The sequence below is a fragment of the Coptis chinensis genome, chromosome 3 (genome assembly GCF_015680905.1).
Source record: "Coptis chinensis isolate HL-2020 chromosome 3, ASM1568090v1, whole genome shotgun sequence".
Taxonomy (NCBI): Eukaryota; Viridiplantae; Streptophyta; class Magnoliopsida; order Ranunculales; family Ranunculaceae; genus Coptis; species Coptis chinensis.
The window spans coordinates 62,413,973-62,431,373 of NC_141458.1; the positions used below are offsets into that span (position 1 = coordinate 62,413,973).

General features: G+C 39.5%; 1 protein-coding gene across 1 annotated transcript in view; it reads left to right on the forward strand.

The window, feature by feature from the left end:
- Positions 1 to 17,194, forward strand: part of LOC147510328 (uncharacterized) — a 29,653-nt gene extending 12,459 nt beyond the window's left edge. Inside the window, exons 2-7 of the mRNA XM_086598091.1 lie at positions 12,353 to 12,934; positions 14,469 to 14,815; positions 16,028 to 16,435; positions 16,554 to 16,655; positions 16,749 to 16,976; positions 17,051 to 17,194. Of these exons, the coding sequence (XP_086454217.1) occupies positions 12,353 to 12,934; positions 14,469 to 14,815; positions 16,028 to 16,435; positions 16,554 to 16,655; positions 16,749 to 16,976; positions 17,051 to 17,194 (1,811 nt within the window). The remainder of the gene's footprint in view (positions 1 to 12,352; positions 12,935 to 14,468; positions 14,816 to 16,027; positions 16,436 to 16,553; positions 16,656 to 16,748; positions 16,977 to 17,050) is intronic.
- Positions 17,195 to 17,401: the final 207 nt, after the last annotated feature.

Genomic DNA, 17,401 nt, shown 5'->3' on the forward strand with positions numbered 1-17,401 from the left:
AAAATAAAAATACAAATAAAATAAAAACTCCAAAAAATATAATAAAAGGAGTCAAAAGCCAAAGAAAAAAAAAAATGACTAAGGATGGAAATAAAGTGTAGAAACAAAAGTAAATAACAAGGTTTTCTTTAGTTACATAATATGAAGACTCTATTATCTCAGATTTGTCCTTTTTGAATATCCATTTCCTTCCTTCTTAAACCATTTCCTAATCCCCGCAACACCTAATAAAGACCTCTAGCTCAATTAGGAATAGGTTAGTGGGATAGTAAGTGGCAGATGTGTTTGATCGACTCCGGCTTCCTTGTGTGTCATTGAGATTATAAGGTAAAGTGTGCCCACTGCGCACTAGAGTAACGAAACTTGAGTGGAAAAATTAGAGTGTTGTATCTTGACTATTATGGTGAGAACCTACTTAAGGACGCTATTCCGAGTTTCAGAAACGGACCTGCTATTGCATTTCATAGTATTACTCATTGTATATGTATTTATTGTAGATGATTGATTATTATGCATATATTAGCTTAGGTTTTTGACTTGGTTATTCTTGTTCATAGCTAGTGAGATGTATAGATAATTTGGAGCATGAATAAGGAAACAATAGTTTTCTTTCTTAGTCGTTGTAGTATAGATGAAGTTTGTGAGTACCTTCACTGGAAAACTCTCACGACGCTATAACTCGTCCACTAGGGAATTCCTAGTGGTTTAAGGCCTTGTTGCATATGGTCAATGCAATCTTTCAAATAAAACGCAGAGTAGATAGAACTCCATTTTTGGTCACTTATTCTAATTTCTCATCTTTGCTTGAGGACAAGCAAAATGCTGTTTGGGGGTGGTTTGATAAGAGCCCAAAACTGTAGTTTTAACCCCTTAACCATTATACTTTTAGACCAATTATGTGAGTAATAATTAAGAGTTAATACTGATTACGTGTTTTTATGTATTTCAGGCTTCAAAGTCCATTTTGTGCAGAAATGTGCCACTTTAGCGAGATAAAGGAGCAAAGGTCGGTTGCTAAGGAGTTCTGTGATTAAAGGCCAAGATTCAAGAAGACAAAGCCTTTCTAAAGCCTGGTCAAAAGCTGAAAAGTCGACGTGGGCAGAAACAGCACACAAAGTCAGCAGAACTTTCGAAGGCCGTATCTTTGGACTCAGACCTCGGAATTGGACCTACCTTATGTCAAAACGACCGGCTCGGAAAGAGCTTTCCAATGGTCTAAGCCTTGACCCAATCAGAGGAGCAGAAGTGGACGAAAAGTCTGTTGAAGCCAACTGCAGCTGAAGAGACCTTTTTGGACTGAAAGAATTGGGTTTTGGGCCTGATTCTCTGGCCCAAAACATGGCTCCAAGCCCATGCACGATTTTTGGATCTGAAAGTATAAAAACAAAAGCTTAGCTCTTTGTTAATGGTAGATAGTTAGACCTAGATTAGAATTAGATTAGTTAGCCTCCATTAATGAGTTTTAGAACTTAGTTTTAGAATTTCATTTTTTGTTTTAGATTAATTTCTTGAATCATTGAATATCATTCATTAGATAAATAAAATAGTTATTATTCTTGTCATTTCGATTTTTGTTATTTCAATCTATTAGATCTAGTTTTAATTATTGTTGGTTACCATTTCTTAGTTGTTAATTAGAATTTAATTATTGTTTAATTTAAATTAGTAAATTTCGAATCTTGATATTATGTTTAGTTTAGATTCATATGGAAATGATTGCGGAATGATTCTCGGCTAAACCTCCATTAGAGGGGGTTGAGAAGCCTTGATGAAAGCTTGATTCCAATTATCGTAGAGTCGTCGTAATTTCTATTCCACTCTAGAAACGATTAATTCGCCATGAGAATGGGTTTAATCGTTCACATGCTAGTTATGAATTGGTATAAATGTCATGTGTAATTAGGGATTAGGAAGAACCAATTGTTCTGTGTAGCAGTTTAATTGGATTACTTAACGATTAAATGCCGTTAGTGAGTTAAGTTGAGTTAAGGTGGAATCAATCCCCCCTAATTCCTTATTATATAATCAACGTAGTATTTCTGTAGTTGAATCAATTATAGTTTGTATCTTGTGGGTAGTTGCATCGTAGTATAATTCCCCCTCGTAAACCTCTTATTAGACTTAAGACCGATTAGTTAACTAGAAAACATCACATGCTAGAGAACTAGGAGTGGAACGAATTTGTTACTCCACTTTATTTCGATAGACCTGAGAGTAGAAACTTTGATAAACATAGGCTCATAAGAAAGTTTTAGTTTACTTACGTTTTGAGAGTTCATCGTTCATTTCGTAGGTAAACTATTATTTTTATGGTTTTATCACTCCATGTTAGACAAGATATCTTCCTGCCCCCTTTCGAGCATTTCAACTCTCGTCTGAAGGTTCGTTTGTTTATTTCGAACTACAATCTGTCTATCTCGGATATCTTCACAAATACCATAAACGCAACGCAAGCCAGTTTGCAACACTTGCATGCGTTCTAAATTAGAATTACAACTATCTAATGCATTTTCATCCAGACATGTCATATCTTCCATTTCATCCACCAACTCAACTATATTTCCTTCAGACAACGGCCAAGTCTCTTGGATGCAATCCGTATAAATACTTGCATTAGAATGCAATTTGATCTTAATAGGAGCAGATTTTGCGACAGCTCTAAATGAGAGCATGATCTTAGTGATCAATCTTTGGAAGAGGCCCATGCTCTTTCCCACTCCTCTAATCACATTAAAAATTAAATCGAGGATGCAGAAATTATACTTATTCGCTTTGCAAAATCCGGAGAACGTCACGGACATTGCGGCACCGATATCGGCCGAACTTTGTCTTTTCCGAGGACGTTCCTACCAATCCACTGAGCCACAGTCAGTTGGTTGGTTCTCAGACTTGGCTGGCGGACGTAATGAGATCTCGGATTGTATTCACCCTCCACGACAGTATCTTTCATCAAAGCAGGAACTCCAGTATACTGGGATTCCTGAATGGTCGTTTCTAGGTTGCTTTCAGGCGTAATTCCTAACTGCTCAGCCAACAACTGTCTCGTTACTTCCCTCCTCGATCCTGCTACCTTAATGAAAATCCTATCCCCCTCCAATTCTCGCTTCTTATAAAATTGTTCTACCAAATCGTAGTGATAGAATTCCTCAGTCGAGTACCACAGTCCATTCCATTTTCTCCTATTCATCTCCGAGTCGTAAAATGGCGCGAAGCGGTCGGCCGCAAATGCGTGCTCCGGCAAAATTCTTCGTCGTAGCGCCATTGAAGTTTTTGAAACAAACAATGGTTTTGTAGACGGTGGCGGAGGCGAGTTTGATGAAAAACAACTAAAAACAACGGTGGTGGTGATGGTGGGTACGGTGGCAGGTTGAAGCTTGAATTGGTGGCTTGTTTTCGGAGTTTTAAAATTGTTGGGGTTGGTGGTGGTAATGGTTTGGAGAAGATTTCAGTTTGATTTAAATGCTTGGCGTGGATGTAGTTAGGTTTTCTTTTCTCTTCTTTTTTTTTATTTTTTATTTTTTTATTTTGGTGTTTAAGGTTTGTTTTAAACTTTGGTAACCGACGGGATTGGAAAAGGAAACAACTGTGCATTTTTGGGAAGGAAGGAGACGCACAGACGTGCGTGCGGCTTGGGCCCAAGCCCAATTCGAATTCCGAACTTTTCCGATATTTTGCGCAATTTCAAATTCAATTTGCCGCTTCGTTACTGGTCCGATTTTGGCGAATGAGTTATGGAAATCATCAGTAAAGAATTTCCAATCCAATGATCCATAAAACACTCAATTTCAACCATGGGTGACGTATAAGAAGGTGGAAAAATCCCTCAAAGTGCGTATGTGACGTAAGCTATGCGAACGAAGGAAATCTAAGTTTTAGATAACGTCAACCCAAATGAACTACAACTAATGGGCCTAAGCAACACCAATGGAAAGTTCGAGCAATCTGGATGGAAAGACCGACTGCCCACCCCCAAACAATTTTTTAAACACAAAATTTGTTTTAAACGTGGGTCGTTTAAAGTCAGATTCCCAAGACTTGTTGGATTGCTATTTTTATGATTTTAGAATATTTATTATATATATATATATTTTTTATTATTTTTATATTTTTTTTATTAATTTATTATAAGAAACACGAAAAACAATAAATACATAATTCACCCCATAGAGGAACATGACTCAAAAACCGAGAAAACATGCAAAAGTGGAAACCGTGAATTATGTGAAACGTGGACTTAGGATCCGGTACTTACAGCCACACACTCCATAGGGAGGGCCCGGTTACCTGAATGGTGCACTTACCACTATATGGAAGTGAAAGGAAGTACACCAATTGACAAGGGTCAATCCTCATAGAGGTGGTCCCGTAAAAGGACTTCCTCTACATCGAGGGGGCCAGAAGTTAAGTGAAAATGTTTTAAACGCTGACCATTAACTTGAAAGGTACCGTTGTCCTTGGGATTTACCAAGGTGATTGCCCGTCACGGGTGACTTCAAGAAACGAAAAGGACCGGACCACTAACGGGTTTTTAGTTTCCACAGGAAAATATGTAGGCGGAGTTATAAAGCAAAACCTTTTGACCGACCACAAACTCTTTTTTTGCAAGATTTGCTTATCATGAACACGCTTTCATGTTAGCTTTATAATCCTTCATGCGAGATCGTAAGAATCGCTACTGATTTCTTCAAGCTCATTTAATTGCAACTTTGCGTTTGACACCCGCCTCATCAATATTGAAGTTAAGGCTTTTATAGCCCACGAGCAGCGGTGCTCTCTCTAATTCAACAGCAAATGACAAGGTTTCCCAAATACAAGTCTAAAGGGAGACATACCTATAGGAGTTTTGAAAGCAGTTCTATAACCATAACGCATCCGATAGGCACGCTTGACCGATCTTTCCTATCGGGATTTACTGATTGTTTCTAAAATCTTTTGATTTCCTATTAGAAACTTCTACTTGTCCGCTAGTTTGTGGATGATAAGGAGTTGCTACTTTGTGTGTAACTCCATACTTTTTCACTAGGGATGCAACAACTATGTTGCAAAAATGTGTTCCACCATCACTAATGATGGCTTTAGGACTGCCAAAATGACAGAAAATATACTCCTTAATAAAAAATACAACTGTCTTATGGTCATTGCTACGGCAAGCCATGGCCTCTATCGATTTAGACACGTAGTCCACGGCAACTAGAATATAAATGAAACCGTGGAAAACAGGGAAGGGACCCATGAAATCAATGCCACAAATGTCAAAAATTTCTACTATCAAGATTGGATTTAATGGCATCATATTACGCTTCGTGATTCGCCCAAGTTGTTGGCAACGAATACACGTCTTGCAATGCACTTGGGCATCCTTAAAAAGGGTTGGCCAATAAAATCCACATTGAAGAACTTTAGCGGCTGTTTTCATTCCACTAAAATGGCCACCACACTCTTTGTCATGGCAGAACGATAGAACTTCATTATATTCCCACTGGGGAATGCAACGACGAATAATCTAATCCGCACAATACTTAAAAAGGTAGGGCTCATCCCAGTAGTATAACTTAACTCTGGTCAAGAACTTCTTACGTTCATTTCTTGACCAATTATAAGGCATAACATCAGCCGCTAAATAATTTACAATGTCAGCATACCATGGTGCTGAAAAAATAGCATACAGATGCTCATCAGGAAAAGAGTCCGATATGGACTCAGAATCACTATTATCGTCGTTTGTAAGTCTAGATAAGTGGTCGGCAACTACATTTTCGACCCCTCTTTTGTCCTTTATTTCTAATGTGAACTCTTGCAGGAGAAGAATCCATCGGATTAATCTCTGCTTAGCATCCTTCTTTGCAAGAAGGTACCTAAAATTTGCATGGTCCGTGTAAACTAAAGTTTTAGAACCAACCAAATAAGGATCTAAACTTATCTAAAGCATAAATGACAAACTAAAAATTCTTTTTCAGTAGTTGTATAATTCCGTTGAGCATCGTTTAAGGTTTTACTAGCATAATAAATAACATGGACTTATTATCTAGTTTACGTCCCCAAGACAAAGCACCAACCGCATAATCACTAGCATCACACATGAGTTCGAAATGTTTAGACCAATCGGGAGGTATAATTGGTGCGAGAGGGTTAGGGTGGCTTTTAAAGTTTCAAAAGCCTGCTTACAGTTAAAATTAAAATCAAAGATTGCATCCTTCAAAAGCAGATTAGTTAAAGGCCTAGCTATTTTCGAGAAATCTTTAATAAAAGGCCTATAAAAACCTGCATGGCCTAGAAAGGCTCTAATATCACGGACGGTTAAAATGGTTTTATGTAGAGTCGCTATCTTATCTAGTTTGGCCTTATCTACTTCGATGCCATCACTAGATACAATGTGACCTAGTACTATGCCCTTTTTCACCATGAAATGACACTTTTCCCAGTTTAAAACGAGGCTCTTTTCTTCACACCGTGTCAAAACCTTAGACAGGTTAGACAAGCAGCCTGTGAAGGAGTCTCCATAGATAGAAAAATCATCCATGAAAACTTCCATAAAGCGCTCTACCATGTCACTAAATATATGAAGAATACATCGCTGGAAGGTACCAGGAGCATTACAAAGGCCAAAAGGCATTCGTTTATAGGCATACGTTCCAAAGGGACATGTGAAGGTAGTCTTTTCATGGTCATCAATATCAATAATAATCTGAAAATAGCCTGAGTAGCCATCCAGAAAACAGTAAAAAGCATGACCAGCTAGGCGTTCGAGCATCTGATCTATAAAAGGTAAAAGAAAGTGATCCTTTCATGTCATAGCATTTAAACGTCTGTAATCAATACAGATTCTCCATTTCATAGGACCTTGTGTGACAACATAGTCACCCTTTCCGTTACGTACCATGGTAACTCCCGATTTCTTAGGAATTACATGAATGGGGCTTACCCATTCGCTATCAGATATTGGGTATATGATACCCGCATCGAGTAATCGTAAGACTTCTTCCCTAACCACCTCTTTCATGGCAGGGTTCAAACGACGCTGAGGTTCGCAAGAAGGCTTCGCGTTATCCTCCAAATGGATGCGATGAGTGCAAACATTAGGGTCAATTCCCTTAATGTCGGCTAGGGACCAACCAATCACAGACCGATGTTCCCTAATCATCCTGATTAAACGTGTCTCTTCATCCTTAGTTAACTGAAAAGATATAATTACCGGATGACTACCATCCGGATCAAGTTGAATATATTTTAACTCCGGGGGAAGAGGTTTAAGCACTGGGGTGGAAGGAATGTCAATAGATGTTTCATCAGGGTCCCCATTTTGCATAATGAATACTTGCTTAGGTAGCAAGTCTTCATACTCAGTATATGGAGCAACCGGCGGGTTTACAATTGGTGTGGACTCAAGGATGGTGTTGACTTCCTCTAAGTAGGAGTCATTTACAAAATCTGAAGTTCCAAAAGAAAGGAATTTGTACATATTGTTTTCGGGAAAAGTGTTGTTAAAATAATCTTGAGCTAAGCTCTCGATCATGCTAACCTCCCCATCTATAGACGATTCTGGTAACTGTTTCATCATTTTAAAAACATTTACCTCAATAGAAAGATGGCCAAAAGATAAGGACATCTTACCATCGCGGCAATTTATAAGCGCGTTGGCAGTTGCCAAGAAGGGGCGCCCTAAGATGATCGGTACAGAGTCGTTAGCGACTTCTGTATCAAGGATAACAAAATCAGCAGGATAGTAGAAATCCTGAACCTTAACAAGCACGTTTTCCACTACACCCTAGGATACTTAATTGACCTTTCCGCTAACTGCAACGTTATTCTTGTAGGTTGCATTTCCTGTAGACCTATTTGTTTATACAAATAATACGGGAGTAAGTTAACACTCGCCCCCAGGTCTAATAAAGCGGTCGTCGTGTGGGAATCTCCTAAGGTGCATTTTACAGTAGGACGACTAGGGTCCTTGTACTTAACAATTCCATTATTTTCGGATAAAGTTGGGAACTGTTCAGTTAGAAAGGCGTCTTTAGGTATGTTGGTCTTACGCCTAGTAGTGCACAACTCCTTAAGAAACTTAGCGTGGTTAGGTAGCTTTTAATAGCTTCGAGAAAAGGAAGGTTTATCGTTAGATTTTTGAAAACGTTCCTAATCTCCTCAAAGTTTGTATCCCTGGTTAGCATGGCTAATTTCTAAGGGAACGGTGGTTTCGCTCTATATTTAGCGTATGGCTCGACTTGATGTGTAACCTTGGCTTTCTGTTTCTTAGGATGTGGTTTAAATGGTACCTCTACAGTGGTAGGCTCTTCAGTTTCTATTTCAGTATCTAGTTGGATATCCGGTGTAGGGAGTACTGATGGGGTAACTATAGGCATAGTTACTGTGTTATCAACCACTCTTCCAGAACGGAGAGTGGTGATGGCATTTAGGTCACCTACGATTGTAGTTTCCGTACTAGTATTACCGTTTACTTCAAAGCTGTGTTTTGCTTGTTTTAGGGTTTGGTATCGCTTGTCCTGGAAACACGCCTTTTGGTTGGGCTTTCTCTTGGGCTAATTGTTGTATGCCCTGATTTATGGATTGTATGATCTGTTGGTTTGATTGAGTCATTGTTTGGAAAAGTTGTTGGGTAACCTGTATAAAGGTGTCGATATGATCTGGTTATGTAGGTGTAGTAGTCACAGGTGGTGCGACTGGAACTATCTCACGTTGATTATTTATGGGCGGGGTGTGATAGTTAATATTGTTAACCGGAACGATACCTCTATTGGTATTATAACTATTATAATTACCCTGACCTTGTGCTTGACCTTGTCGTGGTTGCGCTTGGTTGTTATAATTATTATAATTCCCCTGACCTTGTCCTTGTCTAAGTGGAGCTTGGTTATAGTTGTTTGCTTGCCTAACATTTTGGTTATTAAACCCTGGAGGTGTAACTTGTTGATTGTTTCGCCAACTAAAGTTGGGATGTTGTCTCCATGGGGCATTAGGAATAGGATAGCTATTAATGGAGCAAACATTATCTTGCTCTAATTGTTGTTGTTCATAGGCGAGAGGACAATAGGAGTTAGGGTACTCAGGACTCAAACATAAATTACATGGGTTGGAGTTTACATTCATGACGGGGATAGGCTTTTGTTGAACAGAAATAGCCTCAACCTTTTTAGTTAGAGATTCGATTAAATTTTTAAGTTCTGGATCGGGTTTCATCTCAAACATACCGACAGCCTTAACTATTGAAGAAGAACTAGCGAGGCGAGGGATATCATCACTACCCCCCATTATTATTAAGGTTTAGTTTGATCTTCTAAAATTTGTAAGCCTCCGAGGCTCCTTTACTTAGGAAACTACCCCATTCATTATGTCAAGGACTTCTTTATGGTGATGTAGAAGTCCTTTGAAAAAACACGAACTAATGTGTCTTTTGCTAGGTTATGGTGTGGACACTCTATAAGCAGATCGGTGAAACGATTCCAAGCCTCGAAAAATGATTCATGAGGATTTTGTCGAAAAAAAATGAATCTTGGAAAGCATCTCATCCGTCTTTAGGGGGGGTAAAATGTTCCATAAACAGGTGAACAAGCTTAGCCCACGAGTCCACAGAGTTAGGCGCCTTGGGCGCTTAACCAAGACGCTGCCTTATCGGGCTAAGGTGAAGGGAAATACCACCGGTTTAATTTGTTCCGCACCAACCGTAGGATGATGGAATGTTGTAAGGACTTGTTCAATCCTACGCATGTGTTGATAAGGTTTTCATGGTCTAAACCATGGAAAATGGGTAACAAATTAAATATGTTTGGGGAATTCAAAATCCCCACCGGGTCCGCTAGAACGATGCAAGATTTAGGGCTATCGCCAAGGCTTTGTAAAAGTCGAGAGAGAGTCTCTCTTTCTTCACCATTATGTCGGTGTGGTGGGTGGGATAGTAGCTAGAGGTGTAGTGATTGGTATACTCGATAGATTTGTTTGTTGACATTGACGGTTAATTACGTTCGGTGTTTTCTCCAACCGCACCTTTAATCTCATGCAAGTCTAAGTCTAAACACGACAACACTCCAAACAATCTTGATATATTAGTATAAACCTCTAACTGGAGATGCGAGGTATGGAAGAAAGGAATACCTGATTGCGTCCTTGCTTCGCTTATGAATAGCGTCTTGTTTACACGTGTTCAGTGTATATAACAAGTTAGAACACTGAAAAACTTAAAAAAATGAAGTTCGAAACAAACTTGTGGACATCCGGCAAAATTCAGCTTAGGGCACGGGAGCGCTCACTTTGGGCGCAGGTGCGCTCCGTGTAACTTCAAGTTACAGTGTTTGAGAGCGGGTGGCGCTCGCTTTGGGCGCGGGTCGCGCTCAAGGTTCCAGGCGTTTGGCGCGCAAGTGCGCTCCGTTTGGACGCAGGTGCGCTCCGTGTAATTTTTCGCGAAACTTTTCAATGCTGAAACGGACAACCACAGTATGAATCAAACAAGGGTGGGTGGGTTTAATGGGACTTAAAAATGACTAATTATACTATGAAACCAATGCTAAAGGTAACTAAGATGGCAGCGGCGCCATTTGATAAACATAAAAATGATAGTTTACCTATGAAATGAACGATAAAACTCAAAACATAAGTAAACTAAAACTTAAATACGTGCTTAATTTATCAAGTTTTCTACTCTCAATTCTATCGAAATAGAGTGGAGTAAAAAATTCGTTCCACTCCTTGTTCTTTAGCATGGAATGATTTCTAGTCTAATTAATCGGTCTTAAGTCTAGTGAGAGATTTACGAAGGGAATTCTATATTACGAGGGGAAAACAATTAACAAGTTATGAATAACAAAATGAGAGAATGCTAAGGGTTTGAATCTAGATAAAGAAATAAAGGGAATTGAATCCACCTTAACTCGACTTAATCCTACTAACAAAGACTCGTCGTGATCCAAATTGAATGCTTTGCATATCAAAATAGTAATTATAATCCCTAATTTTACATGGCATTTCTACCAATTCGTAACTAGCATGTGAGCGATTAAACCCATTCTCATGGTGAATTAATCGTTTCTAGAGTGGAATAATTATCACGACGATTCCTAAGTTTAACAAAGAGCAAGCGTCATCAAGGCTTCTTCAACCCCTCTAATGGAGGTTTAGCCTTGATTCATCAAACCATTATTTCTCATTGAATTATAACTAAACATCATACCAAAATTCTAACTTGGCTAATCTAACTAACAATACTTCAATAATTTAACAACTCAGAAATGATACTCAACAAGAATTAAAATTAGATCTATAAATTGAAATGACAAAATCGAAATTGACAAACGAGCTATTTTATTTATCAAACTAATGAAGAACAATGATTCTAAAGATTAATCTAAAACAAGAATTGAAATGAACTAAACTTAATTTTATTTAATGAAAACTAGATCTAGAATTATCTATAGTTTTAGGTCTAACTAGCTACCATTAACAAAGAGCTAAGCTTTTGTTTTTATATGTTTAGATCCAAAAATCGTGCATGGGCTTGGAGCCATGTTTTGGGCTAGAGAATCAGGCCCAAAACCCAATTCTTTCAGTCCAAAAAGGCCTCTTCAGCTGCAGTTGGCTTTGAAAGACTTTTCGTCCACTTCCGCTCCTCTGATTGGGCAAAGGCTTGGACCATTGGAAAGCTCTTTCTGGGCCGGTCGTTTTGACATAAGGTAGACCCAATTCCAAGGTCTGAGTCCAAAGATACAGCCTTCGAAAGTTCTGTTGACTTGTGTGTTGTTTCTGCCCTCGTTGACTTTGACTTTTCAGCTTTGACCGGCCTTTAGAAAGGCTTTGTCTTCTTGAATCTTGACCTTTAATCACAGAACTCCTTAGCAACCAACCATTGCTCCTTTATCTCATCAAAGTGGCACATTTCTGCACATAATTGACTTTGAAGCCTGAAACGCATAAAAACACGTAATCAGTATTAACTCTTAATTATTACTCACATAATTGGTCTAAAAGTATGACTGTTACAAGGTTAAAACTACAGTTTTGGGCTCTTATCACCTACAACCAGACGAACTGATTGATTGGCTCGGGACTGTGGAAGAAGTTATGGAGTTCAAAGAAGTGCGAGACGACAAACAGGTGGCGCTTGTTGCAACTCATTTTCGTGGTCGCGCTATGGCTTGGTGGTAACAGTTGAAGGCAACTCGTCACAGACAAGGTAAGTCTAAAATCATGGATTAGGGTAAACTTAAAAAATATCTCCATGCCGATTTTTTACCATTCAATTATACGCGTGAATTATATCAACGCTTTCAGAATTTGCGTCAAGGTGCCAAATATGTAGATGATTATACCTAGGACTTTTCTCAGTTATTGTCTCGTGTCGAATTGACAGAGTCTGATGATCAGTTGGTGGCCCATTATATTGGGGGGTTTCGTTCTAACCTGCAGGATGCCTTGACCCTATTTGATGTTTTTTCAGTCTTTGAGGCTCAGCAACATGCCTTAATTCTGGAAAAACAACAGAATCGCAGGGTTAGTGGTCTTGTTCCCCGCACTCCCAATGTTCCTATCACTAGGCCGCAGGGTCCAGAAGCTCTTGGTCGTGGCACTAATTCGGTTAAGTTTTTTCGTTGTGGTGAGATTGGTCACTATGCTAACAAATGTCCAAAACCGCCTGCTCCTGGTAAGATTTTGTTTGCTGAGAATGAGGATATTAATGAGGATCCCGTGGTTGGTTTTCTGGGGACTCCCATTTTTTATGTGGGCTCGGATGACACTCAAGAGGAACTAGTCACTGGTGACAGGGGTGAACTTCTGGTGGTGCGCCGATTATGTTTTACTCCTAAGGAGACTAAGGGTGATAGTTGGCTCCACAATCATATTTTCCAGTCAACTTGTACCATTCTGGGGAAGGTCTGTAAGCTGATTATTGATTCAGGTAGCTGTGAGAATGTCATCTCTTCTGAAGCTGTTCGTAAGCTTTGTAGGAACCGTTATTTCAGAATGACTATTTCTACAAACCGCGAACACCACGCACAGCGGAATTAATGGGTGTCCACGATTTGTGATTGGAAAACATACATTTGAATCCGATTTAGATAACTCTGAGAATCCAAGCTTTATCAAATCTGAAATCAACAATCAACTCCTTAATCTTCTGTTGTATTCATTTAGAATAGATTGGACGTTGTGTGGACAACGATCTACCAATCCCCTTCTTTCTCTCAAGATCATAAACGAATTCAAATCTACTTTTCTTGCCTCTTTTTCAGAACCAGTGAATTTCGGCCAGAGAGAAAGAGTATTCTATTTATAGGCTACAACAGGGACCATGAGGAGAAATTAGGGTTGGGCCTCCTAACGGGCTTGGGCTTCCCATGTTCTCCCCGAACACAGGGCCCAAGTCCGTCAACAAATGGCTTATTCCACTAAAAGCCATTGTTGCACTACCACCCTAATCCCAAATTACGTGTCAGCGTTTATGGGCTCCATATTATATGCTCGTTAATCTCCCTGTGTTTAAGATATCGAATATCCGTTGATTAAGTCAAGTTATTGACAACTACATTAATCAACTTCTTATGTCCTTAAGTAGTACCACTCAACCTCATTATCATGTCAGAATAAATCCACCTGCAGGGTTTACATGACAATCTTTTTGAGCTCCTCAAGGGGACATCATCAACCCGACTTCTTGCGGGACACGGATTTCTTCTATAATAACAGCACACCTTACATACAATGTCATTACCCAATCCATCGAGTTTGTTGATTCACAAATGAATCTCACTCATTGATGATTTAAAGCAATGTACAATGCATGTAAGTGCCCGTTATTATATCCGGATTAGGAGGACAAACATCCATAATAACAGAGGCGTTTGTTCTCTTATATAGTCAATATAAGGAGAAACAACCTCACTTGTTCCTGTTCAATACACACAAAGTGTACTAGTGTAATCTTATAGTCAAGATAGACTAATAATACCAGATTATACTACAACCGTACCAATGGTTTGTCCAAATCCATCTAGGTTGTGAACGATCACTTATACTTTATAAGGTACTGATGATATGATCTTCTGTGTGTTCACACCATATCATCTACAACATAAAGTATTAGACACATGCATATAACTAATAACATATATAATATGCATAATATTTGCCCATATGATTCTCATTCAAAATATAAAGAATTAGAGTTAATACAAAAGTAATGCTTTTAGTATACAACCCTATCAATCTTAACTTGGCCACTGAGAAACATCTGACGCCTTATTCTCTCTCTTGGCTGAAGAAAGGCACAGAGGTAACAGTGACTAAGCGTTGTTTGGTTTCTTTTTCTATTGGTTCTAAGTATGTTGATAAGGTGTGGTGTGATGCTGTTACTATGGATGCTTGTCATTTGTTATTGGGTCGCCCCTAGAAATTTGATCGATGGATTTCTCATGATGGTTGGAAGAATACTCATAGTTTTCAATTTGAGGGCATTAAAATTGTGTTAGTACCAACTCAGGAACCTATGCCCATAGCCTCAGCCGAGCCAAAGTCTTCTTGTTTGGCTTTACGCAGTTTTGAGACCGAAATGCTTGGTGTTAGTCACGTGTTTATTTTAATGTGTGAACCTAACACCCCAAAGATTGCAGTGCCAGCGTGTGTGCAGGGATTATTACAGGAGTTCTCGGACCTTTTTCCGGATGAGTTACCGGCTGGGTTGCCTCCTATGAGGGATATACAGCACCAAATTGATTTGGTTCCTGGTTCTAAAATCCCAAATTGTCCGCATTATCAGATGAATCCGAAAGAGCATGATGAGTTACAGAGACAGGATGGGTCTTGGCGTTCCTACTTTGTTAGTTCCCAAGAAGGATGGGTCTTGGCGTATGTGTGTTGACAATCGGGCTATTAATAAGATCACTACCAAATACATATTTCCTATTCTAAGGTTAGATGACCTTCTCGATTAGTTACATGGTGTTGTCATCTTTACCAAGATTGACTTAAAATCCGGTTATTATCATATTCGCATCCGAATTGGTGATGAGTGGAAGACCGCCTTTAAGACAAAAGAGGGCCTATATGAGTGGTTGGTCATGCCATTCGGCCTCTCTAATGCACCCAGTACTTTCATGCGAGTTATGAACTAGGTGTTGAAGGCATTTTTGGGCAAGTGTGTGGTAGTTTACTTCGATGACATCTTAATTTACATCAAGGATACTGTGTCTCATCTCCAGGATCTCCAAGCGGTGTTGTCTGTCTTACGCCAAGCTCGACTCTTTTCTTCTTTGTTGCCAAATCGCGTTTTCATCGACTCGGTTACGTTTTACGGGTTATGTGGTTTCGGTAGAAGGTATCTCTGTGGATATGTCTAAAGTCGAGGCGGTTCGCTCCTGGCTTAGCCCGACGACCTTAACTGAAGCCCGTAGTTTTCATGGGTTTGCTTCTTTTTATCGCCACTTTGTTCCTCATTTTAGTACTATCACTACTCCTATTACTGACTGTTTGCATGGTAGTAAGTTTCTTTGGTCTCACGCAGCTGAAGAGAGTTTTCAGTTTCTCAATACTAAACTTATTTCGGCACCAATTCTGAAACTGCCGGATTTTTCATCTCCCTTTAAAGTGTGTACTGATGCTTCTAAAGTGGGTATTAGGGCTATTCTTAGTCAAAGATACTCACCTCATCACTTTTTCGATGAAAACTCTCAGCGGAAAACGTAACTACAATGCTTATGAGTTAGAATTTTATGTCGTTGTTCAAACCCTTAAACATTGGCACCATTATTTGATTCACTCCGAATTTCTCCTTTATACTGACCATGAAGCACTTAAGCATATTGGTAACCAAGATAACGTCAGTGCCCGACAACTGCGTTGGTCTAGTTATTTGCAGGATTTTACCATTGTCTTGTGCCACAAATATGGGGTTCAAAATTGTGTGGCGGATGCTCTTAGCAGGCGTTCTTTGTTGTTGGTGTCTTTGCGTACTTTGGTTTTTGGGTTTGACTCTTTTCCTGAGATGTACACTAGTGATCCCTATTTTTCACTTGTTCTGACTGATATACAGGAGGACCAGTTATCTGAATTTTCTCTACAGGAGGGGTTTTTGTTTAAGGGTAAGCGTCTCTGTGTTCCTGCCTGCAGCCTCCATCTCTGCCTCATCACTAAATTGCATAATGAGGGCCATTTTGGGCGTGACAAGACACTCAAGCTTGTCTCTGAGTCTTATTTTTGGCCGGGTCTTAGCACGGATGTTCACAAATTTGTTGCTCGTTGTCATATTTACCAAGTCTCAAAGGACCATGTTACTAATGCAGGGTTATATATACTTTTACCTGTTTCGAGTCGTCCATGGTGTGATATCAGTATGGACTTTGTTCTTGGTCTTCCTCGTACTCATGACTCTATTTTTGTGGTGGTAGATCGGTTCTCTAAGATGGCGCATTTCATTGCGTGTAAGAAAACTACCGATACTGTCAGTGTTGCATAGTTGTTCTTTCACGATGTTTACTGGTTACATGGTTTGCCTACCTCTATTGGTTCTGATCGGGATACTCGTTTCCTTTAGTCATTTTTGGCATTGTTTATGGAAGATGATGCACACTGAGTTGAAATTTAGTATTGTATATCATCCACAGATGGATGACCAGAATGAGGTTGTTAATCGATCCTTGGGTAATCTGTTACGTTCTTTGGTGGGTACTAAGATCAAGCAGTGGGATTCTCATCTTGCCTAAGCCGAGTTTGCCTTTAACGCGACTGATCTTGCGCCTATTCCTGGTTTACAGCCTATTCATTCTACTGCTTTTGAGATTGCTCAACACCTTCAGAATACTCATGCTACTGTTCGTCAGAAGTTATTAGAGTCCAATGTAAAGTACAAGGATACTGTTGATCGCCACCGTCGTGATGTTCATTTTGAGGTGGGTGATTTTGTTTGGGTTGTCCTTACTAAATACCGTTTTTCCATTGATGACTATAATAAATTGAAACATCGCAAGATTGGTCCTGTGGAGGTGATTGAAAATATTAACACGAATGCCTATCGCCTGTGTCTGCCTAGTCATATCCAGTCTTCAATGTTCGACAGCTCATTCCATTCTGTGGTGACTCATCTGACGATGAGAATGCTTTAAATTCGAGGTCGAATTCCTTCCAATTAGGGGGGAATGATGCAGTACAGATGCTTGCTGTAGAATACCTTGATGAATATGATAGGGTCATCAAAGTCTGAAGTTGCTTTGAATGGTACGAGTGCGGCACGCGCTCAGTTTTGCCTTGATGCAAGCGCGGGGCGCACCCTGGGCTTTATCGCGGTCTTTATGCGAATTATTGCTTGTTTTTTTTATTTTTGGTAGGATTGGTTCGGTGGATTCACCGCTTGTTTAGTTTAGGGTTAGGACCCCTATTTAAAGGCTTAGGAGGTTGTTGAAAAGGATTA